Source organism: Trichomycterus rosablanca, chromosome 20, assembly GCF_030014385.1.
Source record: "Trichomycterus rosablanca isolate fTriRos1 chromosome 20, fTriRos1.hap1, whole genome shotgun sequence".
NCBI lineage: Eukaryota > Metazoa > Chordata > Actinopteri > Siluriformes > Trichomycteridae > Trichomycterus > Trichomycterus rosablanca.
In genome coordinates, this window is record NC_086007.1 from 20,688,854 (window position 1) to 20,714,452 (window position 25,599).

General features: G+C 41.2%; 1 protein-coding gene across 1 annotated transcript in view; it reads right to left on the reverse strand.

The window, feature by feature from the left end:
* LOC134334793 (alpha-2-macroglobulin-like) overlaps positions 1-25,599 on the reverse strand; it is a 31,083-nt gene that overhangs the window by 967 nt on the left and 4,517 nt on the right. The window contains exons 6-32 of the mRNA XM_063017253.1: positions 22,154-22,322; positions 21,982-22,066; positions 19,465-19,567; positions 19,256-19,373; positions 18,094-18,203; positions 17,847-18,011; positions 17,526-17,756; positions 16,066-16,275; positions 15,823-15,972; positions 14,336-14,461; positions 13,763-13,850; positions 12,426-12,552; positions 10,725-10,950; positions 10,509-10,638; positions 9,479-9,600; positions 9,327-9,378; positions 7,985-8,068; positions 5,836-6,012; positions 5,686-5,761; positions 5,443-5,599; positions 5,267-5,341; positions 4,603-4,765; positions 3,016-3,206; positions 2,726-2,941; positions 2,510-2,631; positions 960-1,041; positions 811-879 (exon numbers count right to left, since the gene is read on the reverse strand). Of these exons, the coding sequence (XP_062873323.1) occupies positions 811-879; positions 960-1,041; positions 2,510-2,631; positions 2,726-2,941; positions 3,016-3,206; positions 4,603-4,765; positions 5,267-5,341; positions 5,443-5,599; positions 5,686-5,761; positions 5,836-6,012; positions 7,985-8,068; positions 9,327-9,378; positions 9,479-9,600; positions 10,509-10,638; positions 10,725-10,950; positions 12,426-12,552; positions 13,763-13,850; positions 14,336-14,461; positions 15,823-15,972; positions 16,066-16,275; positions 17,526-17,756; positions 17,847-18,011; positions 18,094-18,203; positions 19,256-19,373; positions 19,465-19,567; positions 21,982-22,066; positions 22,154-22,322 (3,624 nt within the window). The remainder of the gene's footprint in view (positions 1-810; positions 880-959; positions 1,042-2,509; positions 2,632-2,725; positions 2,942-3,015; positions 3,207-4,602; positions 4,766-5,266; positions 5,342-5,442; positions 5,600-5,685; positions 5,762-5,835; positions 6,013-7,984; positions 8,069-9,326; positions 9,379-9,478; positions 9,601-10,508; positions 10,639-10,724; positions 10,951-12,425; positions 12,553-13,762; positions 13,851-14,335; positions 14,462-15,822; positions 15,973-16,065; positions 16,276-17,525; positions 17,757-17,846; positions 18,012-18,093; positions 18,204-19,255; positions 19,374-19,464; positions 19,568-21,981; positions 22,067-22,153; positions 22,323-25,599) is intronic.

Below are 25,599 nucleotides of genomic sequence, written 5' to 3' on the forward strand. Positions count from 1 at the left end.
GAAGATGACCAACTCAAACAGCAGCAATAGATGAGCGTTTGTCTCTGACTTTACATCTACAAGTTGGACCAACTAGGTAGGAGTGTCTAATAGAGTAAACACTGAATGGACACGGTGTTTATACTCCAACAGTGATGCTGTGTCTGATCCACTCATACCAGCACAACACACACTAACACACCACCACCATGTCAGTGTCACTGCAGTACTGAGAATGATCCACCACCTAAATACTGTAATACCTGCTCTGTGGGGGTCCTGACCATTGAAGAACAGGGTGAAAGCAGGCTGAAAAGGTATGTAGAGAAACAGATGGACTACAGTCAGTAATTGTAGAACTACAAAGTCTATATGGTAAGTGGTGCTGATAAAATAGACAGTGAGTGTAGAAACAAGGAGGTGGTTTTAATGTTATGGCTGATCAGTGTAATATAAAAACACTGAAATAAAAAGCTGATTCTTACAATTTCTCAGAACCCCGAGCTATAACACAAGTTTAAAAGTGAAACAGGAGGAAGATCCAACACAGATACATGTGGAGCTTTCAGAGTGAATTTGACCGTTATTCCACACAAATGCAGATTCGTGTCATATTCGCACTTTGATGACGTATTACCACATCGCTCAAGCCAAGCGCTGAACAAAGCGACTGTTCACTGTACACGTTGAGTTTAAGGTAAACGTTGAGTTTAAGGGTACACATTTCTCGATGAAGGGCGTTGAGTTTTAAAGATTTTGAGTTTAGGGGACGTTGAATTACAATGTACCACTGTATAGTGTTTAATTTTGTGGGGGTTTTTTTTTACTTACCTCCTTGATATACATGATTATATGGTCACCCTTGGCATCAACGCGTTCTACTAAAATGCTATTTCTTAGCTGAAAAAACAAATCAGATTATAAAAGAAACACCAAAATAGGTCTATCAATAACTGCATGTACATTCAGATAGTACTCACTTCACCAGGATTTGCTGTGAACCCTGATAAGAGTTTTATGTCCACTATGACCATGTTTGTCTTGTCAAGTGGTCCGGTATATCTGAAGAAAAAAGAACATAATAATCATTGTCACTTAAATAACTTTACTTAATCATAACTAACTTAATTCTAAGTAATTATAATCGAATTAACTAATATTGTTAGTTATTTTCAAATGACCTGGTGGTTACTAGACCATGATTCCCATGAAGACCAGCCCCAGAAGGCCTACAGCTTCATCATCATAGGTGGAAAACAGATGGCACTAAATCCGGACTATAAGCTCTCTCAGACACACCCACTACTACTACTCCCGCCCTCACCGTTTCCAACGAAAATATACAACCCCAAATCAGAAAAAGTTGGGACAATATGGAAAATATTTGATTGCAGACAGGATGAACCTGAGATATCTGCTCAATGTCATTTCATTTGTTAATGTACCTCCATTCCTGAATTTCAGGCCTGCAACACATTTAAAAAAAAAGTTAGGATAGGAGAAATTTAGGGCTAGTAATGAGGTAAAAAAAACTAAATAATGATGTGATTCCAAACAGGTGATTGTAATCATGGTTTGGTACAAAAGCAGCATCCAGGAAAGGCTGAGTCTTTGATGAGCAAAGATGATCAGAGGATCTCCAGTTTGTCAACAATGTACCTCAAAGAAAGATTGGAAGGGATTTGCATATTCCTTCCTCTACAGTGCATAATATCATTAAACCATTCAAGGAATCATGAGGAATTTCAGTGCGTAAAGGCCAAGGGCGCAAGTTTAAGCTGAACGCCCGTGATCTTTGATTCCTCAGACGGCACTGCATCAAGAACCACCACTCAACAATAGCTGATATAACCACATGGGTGAGGGATTACTTTGGCAAACCTTTGTCAAGCACTACAATACAGAGTTACATGCACAAATGCCACTTAAAACTTTACTGTGCAAAAAAGAACCCTTATGTTAAGCGGCGTCGACTTCTCCGGGTTCGGAGGCATCTAGGATGGACCATCACACAGTGGAAACGTGTATTGTGGTCAGATGAATCAGCATTCCAGGTCTTTTTTGGAAAAAATGGATGCCGTGTGCTCCGGACCAAAGGAGAGGACCATCCAGACTGTTATCAGCAACAAATCCAAAAACCATGGTCTGTCATGGTATGGGGCTGCGTCAGTGACCTTGGTCCTGTGCAGGCACCATCAATCAGCCAGCAGAGTAATTGCACCTGTCAGGAGAGAGAGACCCCATCCGGCTTAGTCCCGCCCATTTCTGAACAACAGGCCAATTGTTGTTCATGTGGCTGCTCAGCCTTAGCCGGCAGGCAGAGCTGAGATTTGATACAATGTATTCGAGATCCCAGCTCTGGTTCCAGTGTGTGTTTTTACCGCTGCGCCACCTGAGCGGCCTGTATTTTTTTATTATTTGCATTTTTTTTAATGCTGTCCCAACTTTTTCTGATTTGGGGTTGTATTTTGAAATCCTTACACACAAAGTTCTTTATCAGATTATATCTATTAAATAAATCTGATCTTACGTGACATTAAAGTTGATAGCCATCGCCTGTCCAAATAATTTAGTGCACTTTCCTTCAGTCGTAGCCTGGATGCTTAGAGTATTTTTTTCAGTTGGTGTGGGAATATTATAGAACAGCGCCATCTACAAATGGGGATAAAAAAAGCCCAAATATGAAATCAAGTAACATAATATGTGTATAAAAGCTGATTTGTGGGATGATTGGGAACTTACTGACCTGCACTGACACACAGGTGGAGCCCTTAGCTTCAATGCTGTATTTGGTAGAAACAACCGGCAGCGATCTTTCCTGGTACAGTAACTTGTTGTTCTGATTTACTTCGAAGTTGTGACTGTCGCCACCTGCTGCTTGTACTGTTACCATGCTAGAACCGTCTCGGCTGAACACTTTGGTGGCGTACAGAGCCAGAGCCTGGAGGGCCACCACTGTATCCTAATAGAGATAAAAATTAGTCTCTAATAGTGCATTAGCTTGTCATGATTGCAAATAAATGCAGATAAATGTACCTGGGTGGAAGAAAAGCCACCGTATGGATTCTGCTGCCTTACTAGCCAGCTGACGATCCTGTTAGCGTAACCCAAGTCCGCAGAAGTGAGCTGAGCTTTATTGAGAACAGCTAGCAGTACGTAGGAGCTGATCTCCACTGACAAGGCTGACGAGTCATCTAATGCTGACTGAGACCAGTGAAGCCGACCGTCTAGACATACATACAGATACATTCAGAAGCCAAAATATTAGAACCACCCCTCAAAAATGTGCATGTCACCATCAAGGATAAACATTGGGCTGATGGTAGGTACTAGTGGTACACATGTCAGCATATAGACCTGAGTGACTTTGATAAGGTCCAAATTATCATGGTCACTAAGTGGAAGTATCTTAGAAACAGCATGAGGTGCTTAGAGGCAGATGGGCAGCCAAGACTCATTAATGACTCATTAATGCCTGAGGATGTGGCATCTAGTACGGACCAACAGAAGAGCTATTGTGGCTCAAACTGCAATAGACTCTAATACTGGTTAAGGAATGAAGGGTTCCTTTCCACTGTCGCCCTTGTCTTGCTCAACAGGGGTTTTTTGGTCTGTTGGTCCTGGTTGCTTTAAAGTTACTTTGAGACAATGTCTATTTTAAATAGTGCTACCTAAATTAATTAAAGGGTCTTGTTTTGCCTGGTACACTGATTAGCCATAAGATTAAAACCACCTCCTTGTTTCTACACTCACTGTCCACTTACCATCGACTGTAGTCCATCTGTTTCTCTGCATACTTTGTTAGCCCCCTATCATGCTGTTATTCAATAGTCATTGTCCCAACAGGACCACTACAGAGCAGGTATTATTTAGGTGGTGGATGATTCTCAGCACTGCAGTGACAATTACATGGTGGTAATGTGTAAGTGTGTGTGTTGTGCTGGTATGAGTGGATCCGACACAGCAGCGCTTCTGGAGTTTTTAAATACCGTGTCCACTCACTGTCCACTCTATTAGACACTACTACCTAGTTGGTCCACCTTGTAGACGTAAAATCAGAGATGATCGCTCATCTATTGCTGCCGTTTGAGTTGGTCATCAGTTGGCTGAATATTTTTGGTTGGTGGACTATTCTCAGTCCAGCAGTGACAGTGAGGTGTGTAAAAACTCCAGCAGCACTGCTGTATCTGATCCACTCATACCAGCACAACACACACTAACACACCACCACTATGTCAGTGTCACTGCAATGCTGAGAATGCTCCACCACCCAAATAATTCCTACTCTGTGGTGGTCCTGGGAGAGTCCTGACCATTGAAGAACAGCATAAAAGGGAGCTAACAAAGCATAAACAAAAACAGATGGACTACAGTCAGTAATTGTAGAACTACAAAGTGCTCCTATATGGTAAGTGGAGCTAAAAAAAAAATGGACAGTGAGTGTAGAAACAAGGAGGTGGTTTTAATGTTTTGGCTGATCAGTGTATTTGTCCTGCGCATTTTTTGAAAACAGAATACGATGTTAACAAAGTAATACGTTTTAATAATCCACATCAAAATTAAGACAGGTTGACTAATATGTCTCTTACTAGCTTAATTAAAATGATTTTGATCATTCCATACCTCCTGAAATGGCAACACTGTCCAGCTCATGAATCATGTTCCCTAGAAATTCATTCTGTTTTGCCAGACTAAATGTGTAGGCCAAAAGGGCAGTGGTGTAGGTGTTTTTGCCGTTGTTAGTAGCAGACTTCAGACACATCAATGCGTTATTCACAACAGGATCCTGCAATGAAAACAATTTAAATTATTTTGTTAAAGAAAATACATTTGGTTGTTTTACTTGCAGGAGTGTTTTAAGTAAGTAAATGATCAATGTAGGTGCAGCTTTTCATTTTAAGCAGTCAGTACAGACTGCATTTTTCACCTGCACGAGTCGAGTTCATACACCGACGGGCACTGCGTACGGAGGGCCACACCCCCATCAGCATTGTTCCTCAGCCCTGTGCAGGCACCATCAGTCAGCCGGCAGGGGCCACAGTCGCACCGGTTATGAGGACCTATGATCCGACTTTCTTACCCTCTAACAACAGCCAATCGTTGTTCATGTAGCCGCCCAGCCCAGTCGGAATACGATGTATTCGAAACCCCGTGTCTAAGTTTTTAAATGTTTATTTGCACTTGTTCTTTAACCAACTGATGAAATAATTTCAAGTGTACCTTCGATTTGGTTGAAATAAAGAACTGCAACCACAAGAACAGAGTTTTAAGTGAAACATGCCATTACCTCAAGTGAGTGACCTAATTCAAGCAGTGATGCAGTGATGTAGGCTGTCATGGTGACATTGTCATTTACGCCACCCTGCAATATATATATATATATATGCATAAAAATGTAATTTATTTGTTAAGAAATCTAGGAAATCTACTACTTGTCTACCCCAGCAACTATTACATACATACCTTCATTCTGTTATTGAACAGTCTCCCTTGTGTTATAAAACAGCCATCAGGTCTCTGCTGTTTTGTCAGCCATCGCTTCGCACTGTTAATGACCTCTGGATCAATAAAGATGTAACGTTGGGCTTTGCCAAAGGTCCTCAAGACAAACGCTGTTAACCTGGTAGTGGAGAAAACAGACCATAACAGAAAATACGAATTACAAGAAAGTTTTAATTACAGTTTTTTAAAGACTCAAATTCTTACCATGTGTTCTCCACTCCAGTGCCAAATGTGCTGTATGCACCATTGAAATGTCTGTAGTTTAACTGCCTTTGGTATCCTAATGAAAAATAACATTTTATTAGCCAAAACAGTCAAACAGAAAAATGAAAAGCTGTTAAAAAGTGAAATTACCATTTTTAAGAAAACCCGTAGCCTTCTCCCTGATAGCTGTAGTGAGCTGCTCGGTGTTTTCAAGGTACTGAAGGATGTAGATGTTGGGGGACAGGAGTGCAATGTTTTGCTCTCCGCATCCGTATGGCATCCTTAGCAGTCCGTCAAGATTTTTTAACGCACGTCCTAGTATATCACCTATAACAGAAAAAATTATGTTTTATGGGTGAACTATTGTGTGGAAGCTGAGGGTATATATATATATATATACAGTGTATCACAAAAGTGAGTACACCCCTCACATTTCTGCAGATATTTAAGTATATCTTTTCATGGGACAACACTGACAAAATGACACTTTGACACAATGAAAAGTAGTCTGTGTGCAGCTTGTATAACAGTGTAAATTTATTCTTCCCTCAAAATAACTCAATATACAGCCATTAATGTCTAAACCACCGGCAACAAAAGTGAGTACACCCCTTAGTGAAAGTTCCTGAAGTGTCAATATTTTGGGTGGCCACCATTATTTCCCAGAACTGCCTTAACTCTCCTGGGCATGGAGTTGACCAGAGCTTCACAGGTTGCCACTGGAATGCTTTTCCACTCCTCCATGACGACATCACGGAGCTGGCGGATATTCGAGACTTTGCGCTCCTCCACCTTCCGCTTGAGGATGCCCCAAAGATGTTCTATTGGGTTTAGGTCTGGAGACATGCTTGGCCAGTCCATCACCTTTACCCTCAGCCTCTTCAATAAAGCAGTGGTCGTCTTAGAGGTGTGTTTGGGGTCATTATCATGCTGGAACACTGCCCTGCGACCCAGTATCCGGAGGGAGGGGATCATGCTCTGCTTCAGTATTTCACAGTACATATTGGACAGTTCATGTGTCCCTCAATGAAATGTAACTCCCCAACACCTGCTGCACTCATGCAGCCCCAGACCATGGTATTCCCACCACCATGCTTGACTGTAGGCATGACACACTTATCTTTGTACTCCTCACCTGATTGCCGCCACACATGCTTGAGACCATCTGAACCAAACAAATTAATCTTGGTCTCATCAGACCATAGGACATGGTTCCAGTAATCCATGTCCTTTGTTGACATGTCTTCAGCAAACTGTTTGCGGGCTTTCTTGTGTAGAGACTTCAGAAGAGGCTTCCTTCTGGGGTGACAGCCATGCAGACCAATTTGATGTAGTGTGCGGCGTATGGTCTGAGCACTGACAGGCTGACCCCCCACCTTTTCAATCTCTGCAGCAATGCTGACAGCACTCCTGCGCCTATCTTTCAAAGACAGCAGTTGGATGTGACGCTGAGCACGTGCACTCAGCTTCTTTGGACGACCAACGCGAGGTCTGTTCTGAGTGGACCCTGCTCTTTTAAAACGCTGGATGATCTTGGCCACTGTGCTGCAGCTCAGTTTCAGGGTGTTGGCAATCTTCTTGTAGCCTTGGCCATCTTCATGTAGTGCAACAATTCGTCTTTTAAGATCCTCAGAGAATTCTTTGCCATGAGGTGCCATGTTGGAACTTTCAGTGACCAGTATGAGAGAGTGTGAGAGCTGTACTACTAAATTGAACACACCTGCTCCCTATGCACACCTGAGACCTAGTAACACTAACAAATCACATGACATTTTGGAGGGAAAATGACAAGCAGTGCTCAATTTGGACATTTAGGGGTGTAGTCTCTTAGGGGTGTACTCACTTTTGTTGCCGGTGGTTTAGACATTAATGGCTGTATATTGAGTTATTTTGAGGGAAGAATAAATTTACACTGTTATATAAGCTGCACACAGACTACTTTCCATTGTGTCAAAGTGTCATTTTGTCAGTGTTGTCCCATGAAAAGATATACTTAAATATCTGCAGAAATGTGAGGGGTGTACTCACTTTTGTGATACACTGTATATACTGTATATATATATACAGGGTGAGTCAAAAGTCACAGGAAACTCTTTTATTTCAGAAATGAAAGGGAAAATGACATATCTGAATACCCCAGCAAGTAATGGGTGAGGGGTTTTATCTTTTATGCTATGCCCGGAACATGGCCGCCATATTGGATCAAGGGCAAGTTTTTCCAATGGGAAGGTGGTCATGTAGCACATCAAATATCAAACTGATGCCGCTTGCTTTCCTTTTGCAAATTATTTGATCTTACCAAGCACTGAAACAGAAGATCTTACGGATCCCTCTATTACATTCTCAGGAAGAACCAGCTCCAGCTCCTCAGAAACACTGTTCCCTGTAAGTTCAGAAATACAATTCTTTACAAAGCAATACAATATTTTATGTTGAATGAACCTGAGATATTTTACTTATTAATAATCATCCATCCCTGCATTTCAGGCCTGCGACAATATAGCATTTACCACTTTGTGATGTTGCTATTCCCGTTCACCACACTTCTCAATGTACTTTTCTGCATTAATGCTGCCATCACAGATGGGCACTGACCAAAGGCACTGACACAGCCCCATACCATGACAGACCCTGGCTTTTGGACTTGTTGCTGATAACAGTCTGGACGGTCCTTTTCGTCTTTGGTCCGGAGCACACGGCGTCCATTTGTTTTCCAAAAAGGACCTGGAATGCTGATTCATCTGACCACAATACACATTTCCACTGTGTGATGGTCCATCCGAGGTGCCTCAGAGCCCAGAGAAGTCTACACCGCTTCTGGACATGGTTAACATAAGGCTTCTTTTTTGAACAGTAAAGTTTTAAGTGGCATTTGTGCATGTAACTCTGTATTGTAGTGCTCGACAAAGGTTTGCCAAAGTAATCCCTCACCCATGTGGTTATATCAGCTATTGTTGAGTGGCGGTTCTTGATGCAGTGCCGTCTGAGGGATAAAAGATCACAGGTGTTCAGGTTAAGCTTGTGCCCTTGGCCTTTATGCACTGAAATTCCTCCAGATTCCTTGAATGGTTTAATGATATTATGCACTGTAGAGGGAGAAATATGCAAATCCATTCCAATCTTTCTTTGAGGTTCATTGTTTTAAAAACATTTGTTGACAAACTGGAGATCATCTGATCATCTTTGCTCACCAAACACTCAGCTTTTCCTGGATGCTGCTTTTGTATAAAACCATGATTACAATCACCTGTTTGGAATCACATCATTATTTAGTTTTTTCACCTCATTACTAGCCCTGAATTGCCCCTGTCACAACCTTTTTTTGGAATGTGTTGCAGGCCTGAAATGCAGGAATGGATGTTTATTAATAAATGAAATGAAGTTGAGCAGATAAAACATGAAATATCTCAGGTTCATCCTGTCTGCAATCAGATAAAAGTCAAAGTAAATGTAAGGAACACTGCATTTTTATTTTATTTACATTTTTCATACTGTCCCAACTTTTTCTGATTTGGGGTTGTACTTACATATATTTCACATCTAAGCAAAAAGATTATGGCGATTTTTACGTGCCATTTAAACGTCGCCTTTGAATTATGAATTACAAATATTAGACTTGAGTTAAAATGAGTCTAACCAACCTTGTGGGCATAATAACCAGCTCTGGCTCCTAGTTTTTTCAGTTCCTTCTGCCTACATGAAGAGATAATGTTGAATCATAGCAATAATTAACATAACAATGAACTTGTACATCTATTTTTAATGAATAAATTGTTTTTTTTTAAGCACTAACCTGGACAATCAAGCTTCGAGTGACTATATCAATGCGACCTCTTTCTGGAACACTCACAATCTCATTATCACAAACGGTCTGGGACTGTTCTGCCTCTGCACTGACTGTGACATTCAACACTCCTGTAGCGTAAAACAGATGAACCATTAAGGAATTCATTACTAATTGGAACGATAAAAGACTTTGAGGTAAAAAAATCATACTTTTTTGCATATTTGTCACACTAAATATCCTTATACAGGCTTTTAGTTGTGGAATCAGGGTGGCACAGTGGCTAAGTGGGTAGCAGGATCACCTGCTTATATTAGATAACGGATTTATGTTCCCTACATAGTGCACTAGATAGTGTATTAGATAAAGTTCATGTTCACTACATAGTGCACTAAATTGTATATCAGATAACGGATTTATGTTCCCTACATAGTGCACTAGACAGTGTATTAGACAATTGATTTATGTTCCCTACACAGTGCGCTAGACAGTATATCAGATAACGGATTTAATACGCGTGCACGTGTGTGCGCTCTTGGCCGCTCGTTTTAGATTCCGGGAGATTTTATCTGACTTGCGGGCATCAGGGAGTCGCTATGTATATGCGGGAGACTCCCGGACTTCTGCAACTCCAGGCGACAGTAATGATAGAGTTTCTCAAGAACATCATGATGTCTGTTTGGGTCTTCTAGACTTCTAGACTTCTTGATGGCTTGTTCATTATTCCTCTAATTGTATCAATCCATCTTGTTGTTGACTGTCCTCTTTCTTTTTTACCTTTAATCTTCTACTAAGCCTAAACTAAACCTAAACTTTTTTTTCATAATGTGTCCAGAATAAGACGGCTTCAGTTTGGTCACCTAAGCTTTGAGAGAACTCAAATCTACTAGATTTAAATAATTGGTTGATTATGAACTGGTTGATTAGTGGATTAAATTTAGTTCAAAAGAAATGCAGTATGGCAAATATGCAAAATATAAGCAATTAGAAAGGTACAATAATGTTTTTACAGTATTGCAGTTATAATTTCAAGCCTCACCAAGCACAGAAGGAATGAGTGTCCATTTGAAGGTTTTTCTACCATTGGCACATAGGCAGGATGAATACTGATTCTCATCAGTCGAGGCTTTCAAGGTGTAGTCTGAAGATGGGGCTGGAGTCACTTTAACCTTCCCATGAGACAAACGTGATTAATTAGCTGTATGTCTTAAATAACACTGTATTTGATGGGTACAATGTCTTGGTTTTACTTTACCATAATGCACTTGGGGAGATAATTGAAGACAGTGGCTTTCAGCTCAAAGTTCTCTCCTCTGATGATGGAATAGGGCAGCGAGAGCTCCAGGAAAAAGGGCTGGAAGACAGTGAGCTGAGCAGTAGGAGCCAGACCCAGACCTGTAGGACTGAGGCAGAAAGCCTCCGTCTCCCAAGTGGTGATGGTGTCTGGGACGGTGACGGGAACCTGTGCCGATCCAGAGTCCCTGTAAAAAAAAGAATATCTAAGTAATACGGGTTGATTGGCAGTGCATTCTTATTGCTGTTTAAGCCAACCTTCTTATAGGTCATTTGCTGTCATTGGGGGCTGGTTGGGGGTAGCTTTGGTTGCATTTTGGACCAGGAAATGAGCAGTTCTATCTAATAGCTGTCCTAGTCTTACTTGTCTTTACTTTAACTGTTATACAATAACATTTTCTATGGAAAGTGCTTTGATATTGTACTGTCTGTAAGTCACTCTGGATAAGAGTATCTGCTAAATGACGTAAATGTAAATGTATATTTATGTATCTATTCTAGATACATAAAACCCTAAAATATGTTGACACCTGCACCAAGGGAAATTCCTCGTACAACCAGATCCTTGGTGAATAAATAAACATTCTGATTCTGATCTGAGAAGGCTGCTTTTAACTGCAAAGTGGAATCCAATAGAATGCTGCAATCTTTTTGAGGAACAGTTTATTATGAAGATTGGTGGGCATAGCTCCATAGCCCTCAACAACACTGTACCAGGCATAACATTATGACCACTGACAGGTGAAGTGAATAACACTGATTATCTATTCATCACGACACCTGTTAGCGGGTGGGATATATTAGGCAGCAAGTGAACATTTTATCCTCAAAGTTGATGTGTTAGACGACCGGGTCAGAGCATCTCCAAAACTGTAGCTCTTGTGGGGTGTTCCCGGTCTGCAGTGGTCAGTATCAATCAAGAGTGGTCCAAGAAAGGAACAGTGGCCACTTAGGTGGCAATCGGAGCTGGATCTCGAGTACGTCGTATCGAATCCAGCTCTGCCTTACCGGCCGAGGCTGAGCGGCTTTATGAACAACGATTGGCCTGTTGTTCAGACGGGCGGGACTAAGGTTGGAAGTGGGTCTCTGTCTGTCAGAATGGTGCGGTTACGACCTCTGCTGGCTGATCAGAGGCACCTACACGGAGATGAGGAAGGAGTGCTTTCAGGGTGTGTCTCTCCACACGCAATGCTAGGTGGCGCAACACTCGTCAATTTGTGGGTGGCAAGATGCATACGGCTTGCTGCTCACATGTCGAAGGGGATGTGGGTCAGCTTCGATCTCCTCGGTCAGGGTAGGGATCGGCAGAGGCAGAGAGGAAGCGTGATGCAAATTGGACAATTGGACGTGCTAAATGGGGAGAAGATGCAAATTAAAAAAAAAAGAAAGAAAGGAACACAACGTGTGGTTCGATCCAACAGATGAACTTGTGTAGCTCAAATCGCTGAAGAAGTTAATGCTGGTTCTGATAGAAAGGTGTCGGAAAACAGTACATCACAGTTTGTTGTGTATGGGGAAGCAAAAGGGGGACCAACACAATATTAAGAAGGTGGTCATAATGTTATGTCTATACAATAACTCTCCACCAACAAATCAAACCATAATTGAATCAACATATTAAGTAATAATAACATAAAATAATTGATTAATTAATTCAACTAACCCCACTTCAACAAGTTGCCATATCCAAGTTTCCGGGAAAAAATTGCGAACAGTCTGGATTGGTTCAGAGGTAGAATCCTGCGAGGAATAAGCTTTACCCATAGGGGAAGCATACCTCATGTATTGCACTGAAAATCAGCAAAACAAAAAGATGAAAAATGTGTAGCTGTTATAACGTGTAATTCCTACAATTATATATTTGTATGAAATTCCAATGTTAAATTAACAAATCTATGGGGCTGTCCAAAAACCTAGTGATCTCTCTAGAAGAAGGCTGTTCGAATTCTTAGATGCCTTAAAATGCTGCCTATTGAGGTGCCTTAATTCAAAGCTATAAACTGACTGAATAATGAGGGAACATCTGATGCTTCCTTAGCGGTGAAGGCAATTCCAGCATTCAGTGAGGCACAACTTTTCTTACAAAAAATTACAAATCCTCTCTTTCTTTTCTTTACTTTGCGGTTTGTTACCAAAGCTACGCCTCAGCCCACCTAAAGCACCGCTAATCTAAAAAGTTTTCATTCATCAGTAGCCAGTTTGCACCATTTTTGTGTTTTTCCTTTTGTAACCTGCACTGTTTGTGAAGATGAGTGCACGACCAAGCACAAAGAAACCAAAAACAGTTCGATTCGGTTCATACGTGGAAGAATCTGATGGAGAATATTCAAATCTCATGTTACAAACAGAAATTTTAACCGTAATCTGACATTCATATGAAGTCAAGGGCCTTTGCTGGACAATTTTGGAACTTGCTGACTGAGGAAAAATATCCAAACAAGAAAATGTGCCACATTTTTGACAGCATTTTTGTATCGACTTACTTGTGTGAATCACCTGAGCTGAGATCTCGAATACATCGTATCGTCTGAGGCTGAGCGGCCACATGAACAACGATTGGCCTGTTGTTCAGATAGGGGTGGGATTAAGCCGGATGGGGACTCTCTCTCAGACTAGTGCGATTACGACCTCTGCGGGCTGGTTGGTGGCGCCTGCACGGAGATGGGAAAGGAGTGCGGTAGAGCGTGTGGCTCTCCGTACACAGCGCTATACTGCACTGCACTGCACTCGTCAAGGGTAGGTGATAAGATGCTCGATTGCTGTGCACGTGTCAGAGGGGGCGTGGAGCAGCCTCGTCCTCCCCAATCAGGAGCGGGGACCAGCATTAGTGAGAGGATGATTGATGGGCAGAAATTGGATGCGCTAAAAGTGGGAGAAAAAGGGGGGGGAAAAAGAATCCTCTCTATTTAGGCAGCTGCCCAGGTAGGCAGCAAGGCAGCTCACTAGGTTTTCGGACAGACCCCATAGGTATACATATAAAAACTAGAAATCTGCTTGTACCTGAAAAATGTCGATACTGGATGCCTTTATAGATTAAACAGTCAGGTTTCCTCATAGCTAAATTAGTTGCCATTTTCAGCCCCACTCCCTGTAAGGTAAAAATAAATGATCATTACTGTAGTATTAAAAACGTTTAATCAAAAATGTAAAGTATATACTGAAAACACCGCATTTTTCCATTCAGATGTTGGTATAATGTAATAATTAGGGATGTAATGATGCACCACAAGACAGTTAATAACCGATTTAAAAATTCCACAATTCAAATCGATTTGACATGTAAAATGAATCGTTATTCACTTTAAACAGCAGAGGGCACCGGCGCTATTCACCTCGCCTGGTTGATGTCGATGGTGCTATACGCCTGGTTGCCAGATTTGCGTTTTTTCAGCCAAATTGGGCTTAATTCAAAATTGTTTTTCATAGCTTGTACCAACCTCATAAATAAAATGGCATTCATTATTTTAAAAAAAATGGGAAAAAATCGTATCGTGAACCCAGTATCGTGAATCGCATCGTATCGTGGGTAGAGTGTATTGTTACATCCCTAGTAATAACCATTCTTTCTCTTACCTTCAATGCCTCATAAGCTTGTTCCATCGGTGCATTCCTTCGGGGTCTAACATGCAAGCACTCGAGTTCATCTTCAACTCCATAGGGATAATTTGATACTGATTTTACGGGCAATAAATTAAAGATCTGTAGTAGAAACAATTCAATCTGTCATTATAGTATTTATTATTGTGCTTATTGACTTTTTGTTGTTTTTGTATTATCATGCTTTGATTACACTATGGTTGATTATTTCTTCCAGTTTAGAGCAGATTTAAACCATCACGCCCCCTCCGACACGTGTGCAGTACCCGACTGCATCTTTCCACCTTCATGAGGCAAGTTCATATGTGGATCAACTTTGTGTACGGAGAGCCACACCCTGATCGACTCATTATCTCTTGTCCCTGTGAGGAACCCTGGTCCGGCTTATCCCACCCTGTGAACAACAACAACAGCCAACCATTGTTCAAGTAGGCGCCCAGCCCAGGCAGGTGGCAGAGCTGAGATTCGATACGTTGTATTCGAAATCCCAGCTCTGGTGTGCTAGCGTATTTTACCACTGTGCCACCTCAGCGACTAATTACCCTGATTGCGTTATGCTTCCCCTCTACCAATACAACTTTCCACTGCTAACTGAGGAACTTCGCAACTGACACACACACACCCTCCGACACGTGTGCAGTACCCGACTGCATCTTTTCACCTGCACGAGGCGAGTTCATATGCGGATCAGCTTTGTGTATTGAGAGCCACACCCTGTTTGACGCATTAAACCTGTGCAGGTGCCATCAGTCAGCCAACAGAGGTCGTAATTGCACCAGTTATAAGGAACCCCGCTCTGGCTTTCTCCCTACCTTGTGAACAACAACCACAACAGCTGAGATTCGATACGATGTATTCGAAATCCCAGCTCTGGTGTGCTAGCGTATTTTACAGCTGCGCCCCCCTGAGCGCACTGATCTTCCGTTTTAATAAGTGTTTGATTGGAGTTGTTGGCCACTTATTAAATCTAGGTGGGCAATTCATTTTTCACATGGATGATATAAAGGTTGCAGTTTTTTTCCAATTGCCTGATTGCATCACGCTTCCTCTCCACCAATGCCGATCCCTGCTCTGATTGAGGAGAACGCAGATAACCCACGCCCCCTCCGACACGTGGGCAGCATACCATATGCATCTTATTACCTACACCTTTGACGAGTGCAGTGCAGCTCAGCACTGTGTACAGAGAGACACACCCTGAGAGCACTTTTTTCTCATCTCTGTAAATATACTTTAATAATCTTTTGTTAATATATGGTAATTTATTTATATGTATATTTATTTATGTATGTATGTATTTATGTATTTATGTATTTATTTATTTATTTATTTATTTATTTATTTATTTATTTATTATCCAAATATATTTTATGCAGCATTACCAAGAGACTGAATATTTTTAATTCCCTACATTTTAAGATATGTTTAAAAAGCCATCATCTGTCCGTGCATCCTATTGTTACCTGTTCAGCATCCAATTTCTTTCCAGGCTCCAGGATGAACACACTCTGATCCACAGCACTGACGCCACACAGTGACCCAGGCTGAGCTGAAAGCTTTAGATCGTTTTCTTCACCAGGAACCGCCTTAGATGGAGAAAACTCCAGCAAAACCTTCAGTCCATGATGGAAAAAAATAGCTTTTCATGTCTAGACTTAATCTTACATATACACGAACAGTATATAATCTAAATGTGTTGATGGTACCTTGTTTCTGAAACATTTTTCTACACTGAATAACTTGTTGGCAGCGATGACGTTCTCGCTGGGCAGTACACCGTACACCAGGACCTGTACTGCAGGAGCCAGCTCAGGAACAACAGACAGTTTGAATGAAATGCTTCCCTCTACGTTGCTGGGATCTTTGACTTCAACTTTTTCATATCCATGATGGACTATGGCTCCTTTAGATAAGACCTGAGAGACCAGAGAGGTAAAAGATGTAAAACTGACAAGCAATATTAACTCACAATATTATCTGTCCGTCCGTCCGTCCATCTATCTATCTATCTATCTATCTATCTATCTATCTATCTATCTATCTATCTATCTATCTATCTATCTATCTATCTATCTATCTATCTATCTATCTATCTGTTTATCTATCTGTCTGTCTGTCTATCTATCTATCTATCTATCTATCCATCCATCCATCCATCCATCCATCCATCCATCCATCCATCTACCTATCCATCTATCCATCTATCAGGCCTGTATTTACGTGATGCGTTCATGATGTGCGAGATTTTAAGTAACACCGACCAGGAATAACATTATGACCACTGACAGGTGAAGTGAATAACACTGATTATCTCTTCATCCCGGCACCTGTTAGTAGGTGGGATATATTTGATGTGTTAGAAGCAGAAAAAATGGGCAGGCGTGAGGATTTGAGCGAGTTTCACAAGGGCCAAATTGTGATGGCGAGACGACCGGATCAGAGCATCTCCAAACCTGCAGCTCTTGTGGGGTGTATCAGTATCTATCAAAAGTCATGGTCAGGGTCATGGGCGGCCAGGGTTCATTGATGCACGTGGAGAGTGAAGTGGAGCCTGGTCTGATGCCACAGACGAGCTACTGTAGCTCAAATTGCTGAAGAAGTTAATGCTGGTTCTGATAGAAAGGTGTCAGACACAGTGCATCACAGTTTGTTGCGTATGGGGCTGCATAGCCACAGACCAGTCAGGGTGCCGATGCTCACCCCTGTCCAAAGCATTAACTATGGGCACGTGATCCCCAGATCTCAATCCAATCAAGCATCTGTGGGATGTGCTGGGATCCATGGAGTCCCCACGTCACAACTTAGAGGAATTAAAGGATCTTCTGCTAACATCTTGGTGCCTGATACCACAGCACACCTTTAGGGGTCTAGTGGAGTCCATGTTTTGTCAGCAAAAGGGGGACCAACACAATATTAGGAAGGTGGTCATAATGTTATGCCTGACTGGTGTATATGTGTATTTATTTATCCAATTATTGAGTTCAGGTGAACAGAGCCGTGACCTCAGCCTCATTGAACACGTTCACGATTAGTAGGAAAGTCAATCGGAATCGAAACGTCAGTTGCCAACTCATCTGACATCAAGTCCTCGCCTCCCAAATTCAATCTGATAGTAAGGTGTCCACATACTTTTGGTCAAACAGGGTCAAATTAACTGCATACTTACCATGTAAATAAGATCGAAGTTGTATTTTTCAACAGGTTCACCAATAATATAGTACTTAATGGTTATGGGAACTTCAGCACCACATGCAAACGGTTCCTCTGAACTCCCTATTACCAGTTCACTGTATACCGGACTGTAAGGGGTTGCAGGTTCTAACAGATAAGAAGTCTTCTCAGCCCTTGTGAAATATGGTGTGTCATATGGGAGTCTGAAATCTGGATAAACACTTCCCTAAAAACAATAAAACATAAACAATTACAACTAGTGTCCTTGTGTCAGAGCAGGTAAAAGTACTAAGTTACAGTAGGTTATATTACATACCACCAGTGTAATCGCTGTTACAGAAGAAGTCGGGACATTAAATGAGAACTTGGCCAGTCCTTCACTATCTGTAGTAAGATTGAGAGATAATCTGATGTGTCTATGTTCCACAACAAAAACCTCCTTGTTAGGAATCGGTTCTCCTTTGAAACTTGTAACTTTGACCTATTAATGGGTGGAAAAAATGCTCTCAATTTCACCAGTAAATAATAAACCAATAACAAGATCGCATTTTAAGACATCTTACCTTTCCTTCTATGACACCCCCTTTCTCAAAATTTTTTGGTATATCAATAAATTCCACAAAGCCGATTTTGTATGTGAGCCCAATAATTTGAGATTTTGCCATTGAAATACCTAAACATAAAAACAAGAAAGACAATATTATCAAATCCGAGGAGACCGAGTGATTTAGTGTTTCAGCTTTTATTTTGTCCCGTTCTTCCTGCAAACACATCTTAACATGTACAACAGTACGGGGTCGTCGTTGTCGCATTTTTCATTTCAAGATTCTCCACACGTTCTCTATTGGGGACAGGTCAGGACTGCAGGCAGGCCAGTCCAGTACCCGTACCCTCTTCTTCCGCAGCCATGCCTTTGTATTGTGTGCAGCATGTGGTTTTGCATCGTCTTGAAGGCAGCATGTTGCTCTAAGATCTCAATGTACTTTTCTGCATTAGTGCTGCATCACAGAAGTGTAAATGACCTTTATCAAGGGCACTGACACAGCCCCATACCATAACAGCAGACCCTGGCTTTTGGACTTGTTGCTGATAACAGTCTGGATGGTCCTTTTCGTCTTTGGTCCGGCGCACACTGTGTCCATTTTTTCCAAAAAAGATCTGGAATGCTGATTCATCTGACCACAATACACGTTTCCACTGTGTGATGGTCCATCCTAGATGTCTCCGAACCCAGAGAAGTCGACGCCGCTTCTGAACGTGGTTAACATACGGCATACATTCTTTTTTGCACAGTAAAGTTTTAAGCGGCATTTGAGCATGTAACTCTGTATTGTAGTGCTCGACAAAGGTTTGTCAAAGTAATCCCTCACCCATGTGGTTATATCAGCTATTGTTGAGTGGCGGTTCTTGATGCAGTGCCGTCTGAGGGATCGAATTCCTTGAATCGTTTAATGATATTATGCACTGTAGAGGGAGAAATATGCAAATCCCTTCCAATCTTTCTTTGAGGTACATTGTTAATTTCAATCATTTTCACACACATTTGTTGACAAACTGGAGATCCTCTAATCATCTTTACTCAAAAAAGGATGCTGCTTTTGTACCAAACTATGATTACAATCACCTGTTTTTTCACCTCATTACTAGCCCTAAATTACCCCCGTCCCAACTTTTTTTGGAATGTGTTTCCTAAAATGTAACATAGTATGCACAGTTCTGACTTACCGGTTCCTTCTTCTGTCAGTGTAACATTAACATCAAGCTGTCTGGAAAGGGCTCCATCATTTTTAAAACTTAAAGTTGTTACATTGAGGGTAAGAAAGGCACAGCCGGTCGCATTCATCTATAAGAAGAAAAATACTCATTGGGTATTTTTCATTAGCAAAAGAGAAAATTGATTGGCTCTGAATTAAAAAAATATGTTTTATACACACCTCTACAGTTTCTTCCTGACACGGTACGCTCATTGCTTGTGATCTATATTTCCTGCATATCTGTGCCATCGCTGTACCAGGCACTGGTTGTCCAAAAGTGTACCTTTAAAAGCACAAGGTTTACCAGTTAATTTAATATACTGTACATCATACTCTAGCCTCTAATTTATTAGGAATGATTTGTTCACTTCCTCTACCACACAGATATAAGTATTTAAACATCTGACCATCAGCTTGTTGGACATCACATTTCAAAAACAAATTGTATTAAAATAGAATGAGCGCTATAACACCAGCCAATTCTGGGAAGGCTTCTCACAAGACTTGTGGGAATTTGTGCCCTTTCAGTCAAAAGACCATTTGTATTATTTGTATGGCTGGACACTGATGTTGGTCAAGAAATCCTCAACTGGTGTTCCATTTCATTTCAAAGCTGTTCAGTGTGTCTCAGCTACAGTCATGTTTTCATGGTTGTAATTTTATTCCCAACCTCTGGGGGGTCACTAGGGAAGGAATTGCTATATATAGCAGGTGAAGAAGGAGGCAGGTAGAGCTAATGGAGAAATGAGCCTCCATATTGAAGGTGGCAGTCTGCTCCTGGCTATTGTTCTCGCTTTTGCCCATTTCAGTCTAAGTGTTTCTACATTTTATTGAATATATGGTTGACAAAATGATGTTGTAGTCATGGTAAATGTATCATTGGGGGCTAATCTAATTACTAATGGCTTTGCACATGGCTTATTGTTTCTTTTGTGTGTTTTACACAGAAGGGTTTTGGTTTTTAGTATCCTCGTGAACTGCTGTTTCCACTACATTGAGGCTTCTTGGACTTGTTACTGTAAGAAGTTCAATACCGAGGCTACTCTATGGACTGAGGTTGTATCCAAAGCACAATCTACAAACCAACTGTTTTTTCCCCTACATTGGTGCTTCTTTGACTTGTGTTCCTGAGCCAGGTTCAATACCAAGGCTACTCTATGGATAGACGTTGCATCCTAGTCACCATCTTTACTCTAAATTGAATAAAGCACATGGTATTGTGTGTAGGAGTGGGACTGGGAGTGTTACACAGTCATTCTGGAATAGGAAATGGCCTTCCCTAAACTGTTGCTTCAAAGTTGGAAGCATTTCCTTCATATAAAAATGACACCTGTTAGCACTTGTGGCTGAAACACGTGAATTCAGTCATTAGATAGGGCGTTCGATTGAATGAAAGTGGTGTGACGGCACTGTGCGATCGACTGGTAGATCGCGCCTCATTCAAACAGGTCAACGTGATTGACATGAAATTTTTTTTTATTTGTGCTTTGTTACCATAGCTACGCCTCAGCCCACCTAATTCACAGCGAATCTAGAAAGTTTTAATTTATCAGTAGCCAGTTTGCGCCATTTTTGCATTCTTCTTTTTGTAACCTGCACTGTTTCGGGCAAGACAACTGCAGAGATGCTGTTTCGTTCATACTTGAAAGAATCTGATGGAGAATATTCAGATCTCATGTTACATACAGAAATTTTAACCCTACAATCAATTTTGGAATTTGCTGGCTGAGGAAAAATATTTAAACATAGGAAAATGTGACAGCATTTTTGGATCAACCAACTTGTGTGAATCAGCCTTTTCCTACATGAAAAAAATAACTCTAAATATGGGTCCACCTTTACTGATGAACACTTGGAAGCTGCTTGAGAATTGGCATCAGCAGCTACTGTCCAGACCACAAAAACCTGACTGACACCATTCAGTGCAAATCATCAGAATAAGGTCAGTGTGATGTTTCAGTCACTTGCCCTGTAATACTAAATATCAGTATAGGCAACTGAAGTGCATTTAAAAAGGCTTCAAAGCTTTTTTGAAAGATGATGAGGCCAATCTCAAAAAGTAGACCATGATGCCCTGTTGACTGTAATAGTATGCTTCTGAGTTTTGGTAAATATACCAATTATGGTGGTCAGGTGGCGCAGCGGTAAAACACGCTAGCATACCAGAGCTGACATTTCGAACTCGTTATTCCGAATCTCAGCTCTGCTATCCCGCAGGCTGGGCGCCTACATGAACAATGATTGGGCGGGATGAGCCGGACCGGGTATTCCTCATAACTGATGCAATTATGACCTCTGGTGCACAGGGACGAAGAATAATACATCGATCAGGGTGTGGCTCTCCGTACACAAAGCTGATCCGCGTATGAACTCGCCCCAGTGCAGGTGAAAAGATGCAGTCGGTACTGCACACGTGTCGGAGGGGGTGTGGGTCAGTTGCGGCGCACCTCAGCAGTGGAGGGTAGTATCGGTAACGCGTGCAACGGAGGGGAAGCATAATGCAATCAGGGTAATTGAATATGACTAAATTAGGGAGAAAATTGAGAGTATATCACAGTCTGTTCACATATCAGCCGACTAACCCGTTTTGGCCTTGTCAATAAAGCCTACAAATTAAATTCAGGTGTATATGCTTAATGTTATTTTTTAAATTGCAATTTATATTAAACCTTTAAAATTCGTTTTATTCTCACTTACTTTCCACAAACCTTCAGCTTCAGGTCGTCCTCGCTAACACTGTGTTCCTCTGGTGCTTTCACCGTAACCTCAAACTTGGGTAAAACTAAAAGTCAAAGCCAATTTAGTATTAAACTCTGTCTGTTACTTTTGTATTAAAAGAATGACATTTTTAATTAGCAGTGTCACTTACCGTACTTTTTTACCCTGAAATTATGCGTCCCTGCTTTCCTATTGTCAAAATTGACAGACAAAGTGTAAAATCCTTCTGAAGCTTCAGCATTCAGCTTATGAGAAAGCTGCAGTATCAGGCTTTTTGAGGACTTGTTGTTCCACTGACCAATTCTGTTCTGTTTATTGTCCTGTTTGGTTTAACAAAAGGAGTTAGGAAGGCAGTAAAAGTTATTACAGAAATGTAAATTTTAGTGTCTAAAAGGGAACTCCCTAAACAACATTGGTATGGTAAAAATTAAATAAATATTGACATTTATCTGAAATATTGAGAATCTGATTAGTCTAGGCTCTTGCATCACGCTTCCTCTCCACTAATGCTGATCCCTGCTTTGATTGAGGAGAACGAAGCTAACCCACGCCCCCCTCCGACACGTGGGCAGCAGTGTTAATTTCGTTGACGAATGATTTTCGTCATAGTTTTCGTCAACGAACCTTTTTTTCATGACGAAAACGAGACGATGACTAAATAAAAACTACAAAAAAAAAGATAAAAACTATGACGAAATGAATCGACACTTTCGTCAACGAATAAAAACGAGACGAAAATGTTTGGCAGGGACGACATCCAATCAGAACTGATTTAGTTTTGTGGAAGGTAGGGACAAGTTAGAAAGAGATCCAATCAGAACTACTTTAGCGTATGTGGAGGGGCGGGACAAGACGATTAGCCATCCAATCAGTACTAATCTTTTGCAGTACCGCGTTAAGCGCACACTCGCACAAGTTTGATCTAAACCCGGGAAGAACAGACTAGACTGTGAACTTTCTTTACTCATGGAACTAGGTTAACTCCACAATGTCAACAGGGAGAAAGAGGAGAGCCGATATATGGACACATTTCTCATTTGACGTCGTGAAAAACAAGACGATGTGTAAACCATGTGGGGCGATCTCGGGTAAAAACACAACAAATCTGAAACATCTGGCACTGCTGGCAGTATAATGGCAACATAATGGCACTGCTGCTTTTACGGTACCCAGTTTTATAAAGAATGTAATATGCAATTTGTTATGAACAATGCATATATTTTTCAGGCAGAGCAGGCCTACTGGTCATTAATCTTTTGTTATTGTTATGCTCAATAAGCAAGCTCAGGTAAATAAAGGTGTTTGAAATAAGTTAAATCTGGTTTTGTGTGTATTGCACATTCAAACATTAATAATATTCCATAACTGGTTAAAATTGTTTCATTTTGTGTAAGTGTATATAATGACTTAAATAACTTAAGGGAAGTGATAAAAAAGCATTTACATTTTACACCCTTTATATTTATTTTAGGGCGGCACGGTGGCTAAGTGGGTTGCGCTGTCGCCTCACAGCAAGAAGGTCCTGGGTTCGAACCCCAGGTGGGGCGGACTGGGTCCCTTCTGTGTGGAGTTTGCATGTTCTCCCCGTGTCTGCATGAGTTTCCTCCGGGTGCTCCGGTTTCCTCCCACAGTCCAAAGACGTGCAAGTGAGGTGAATTGAAGATACTAAATTTGTCCATATCTGTGTTCGATATAAACTTGTGTAATGAATAACTATCGTTCCTGTCATGAATGTAACCAATGTGTAAAAACATGACGTTAAAATCCTAATAAACAAACAAATATGTATTTTAGTCGACTGAATCGACTGCAGATTTAGTCGACTATATTCTTATGATAATTAGTCGACTAAAACTAGACTAAAACTAAAACAATTCAGATGACTAAATTATGACTAAAACTAAATTACATTTTAGTTAAAAGACAATGACTAAAACTAAATCAAAATTTGCTGTCAAAATTAACACTGGTGGGCAGCAGCCGTATGCAATTTTTCACCTGCACTAGGCGAGTGATAGTTACGAGGAGACCAGTGGCGATTTCTCTAAGACTGCAAGGGAAGCTTAGCTTCCCCTAAAATGTCAAAAATTAAATGGTCAATTATGTACAGTTGTGTTAACATTTCATTGACACATGCGTTAGAACACGTTCATGAAGACGAGTTTGTTCAGAATCAGCTACTTATCACAAATCGACTGACTCGAACTTCTCATACATTCCTGGAGCATCAATGCATTTGCCCGCAGAAGCTGAACGTCTCTTCACTTCTATGGGGCTGCATTGAAGGGTTTTTTTCATTGCTTCGAAACTCGCCGGTCATTGGATAAATGCCACGATTTTGTCCCGCCCCCGGACGCAGAGCATCTCTGGGGGTGAATGGTGCTGTGGGCGGGTCTGGATGCTGAGCTTCTGCAAGATGATTTGAGGATCAGTCGAAAGGCTGAATCCCGTTTTGATTGACAGCTATCACTGGGAGCTTCAGTCCCATCGCGGATTTTGCGAGTGAAGTCGAAAGACAAACTGCAACCCATTTCAGGCCATTTTCTTGAAAAGGAACGGAGGGCAGAATTTATCCCTCTTCCCCTCTTTGAAAGACCAGCAGCCGCCACTGGAGGAGACCCTATCCGGCCACCCCACCCCTATATGAACAACAGGTCAATCGTTGTTCGTGTGGCCGCTCAGCCCAGCCGGATGGCGGCGCTATCTATTACTCTCAGTCTGATGCACTGCTGGAGGCTACTGGATGACTAGTGTATAACTAAGCACTAGAACTTGCAAAAGTTAAGCATAAACAGAGAACTGGTGAGAACAAAGCAAGTGACCCGACAAAATAAAGCCTCTCGCTCATGTAAATAGAGAGTCATGTGCTGTCTAGCGGACAATTACTGAACTACTGGTCTTGGTATGCATATCGTGGGAATTTTAAACATTTTTGTCGGACATTCGGTTTTTCCAGATTTTGTCCGTTAAATCCGAAGTCCGTTACATGGAGGTCAGTTAAGTTAAGGTTTCTCTGTATCTGTCTATCTATCTATCTGTCTGTCTGTCTGTCTGTCTGTCTAACTATCTATCTATATGTCTGTCTATTCATCTATTTGTCTGTCTGTCTTTCTATCTACCTATCTATCTGTCTTTCTATCTACCTATCTGTCTGGCTGTCTATCTATTTATCTATCTGTCTATCTATTTATCTATCTGTCTGTCTATTTATCTATCTGGCTGGCTGGCTGTCTATCTATCTGGCTGGCTGGCTGTCTGTCTATTTATCTATCTGTCTGTCTATTTATCTATCTATCTGTCTGTCTGTTAGGCTGTCTATCTATTTATCTATCTATCTATCTGTCTATCTATCTGTCTGTCTGTCTGGCTGTCTATTTATCTATCTGTCTGTCTATCTACCTGTCTGTCTGTCTATTTATCTATCTGTCTGACTATCTGTCTGTCTGTCTGTCTATCTATCTATCTGTCTGTCTTTCTATCCACCTATCAGTCTGTCTGTCTGTCTGTCTGTCTATCTATCTACCTGTCAGTCTGTTTATTTATCTGTCTGTCTACCTATCTGTCTGTCTACCTATCTATATGTCTGTCTGTCTGTCT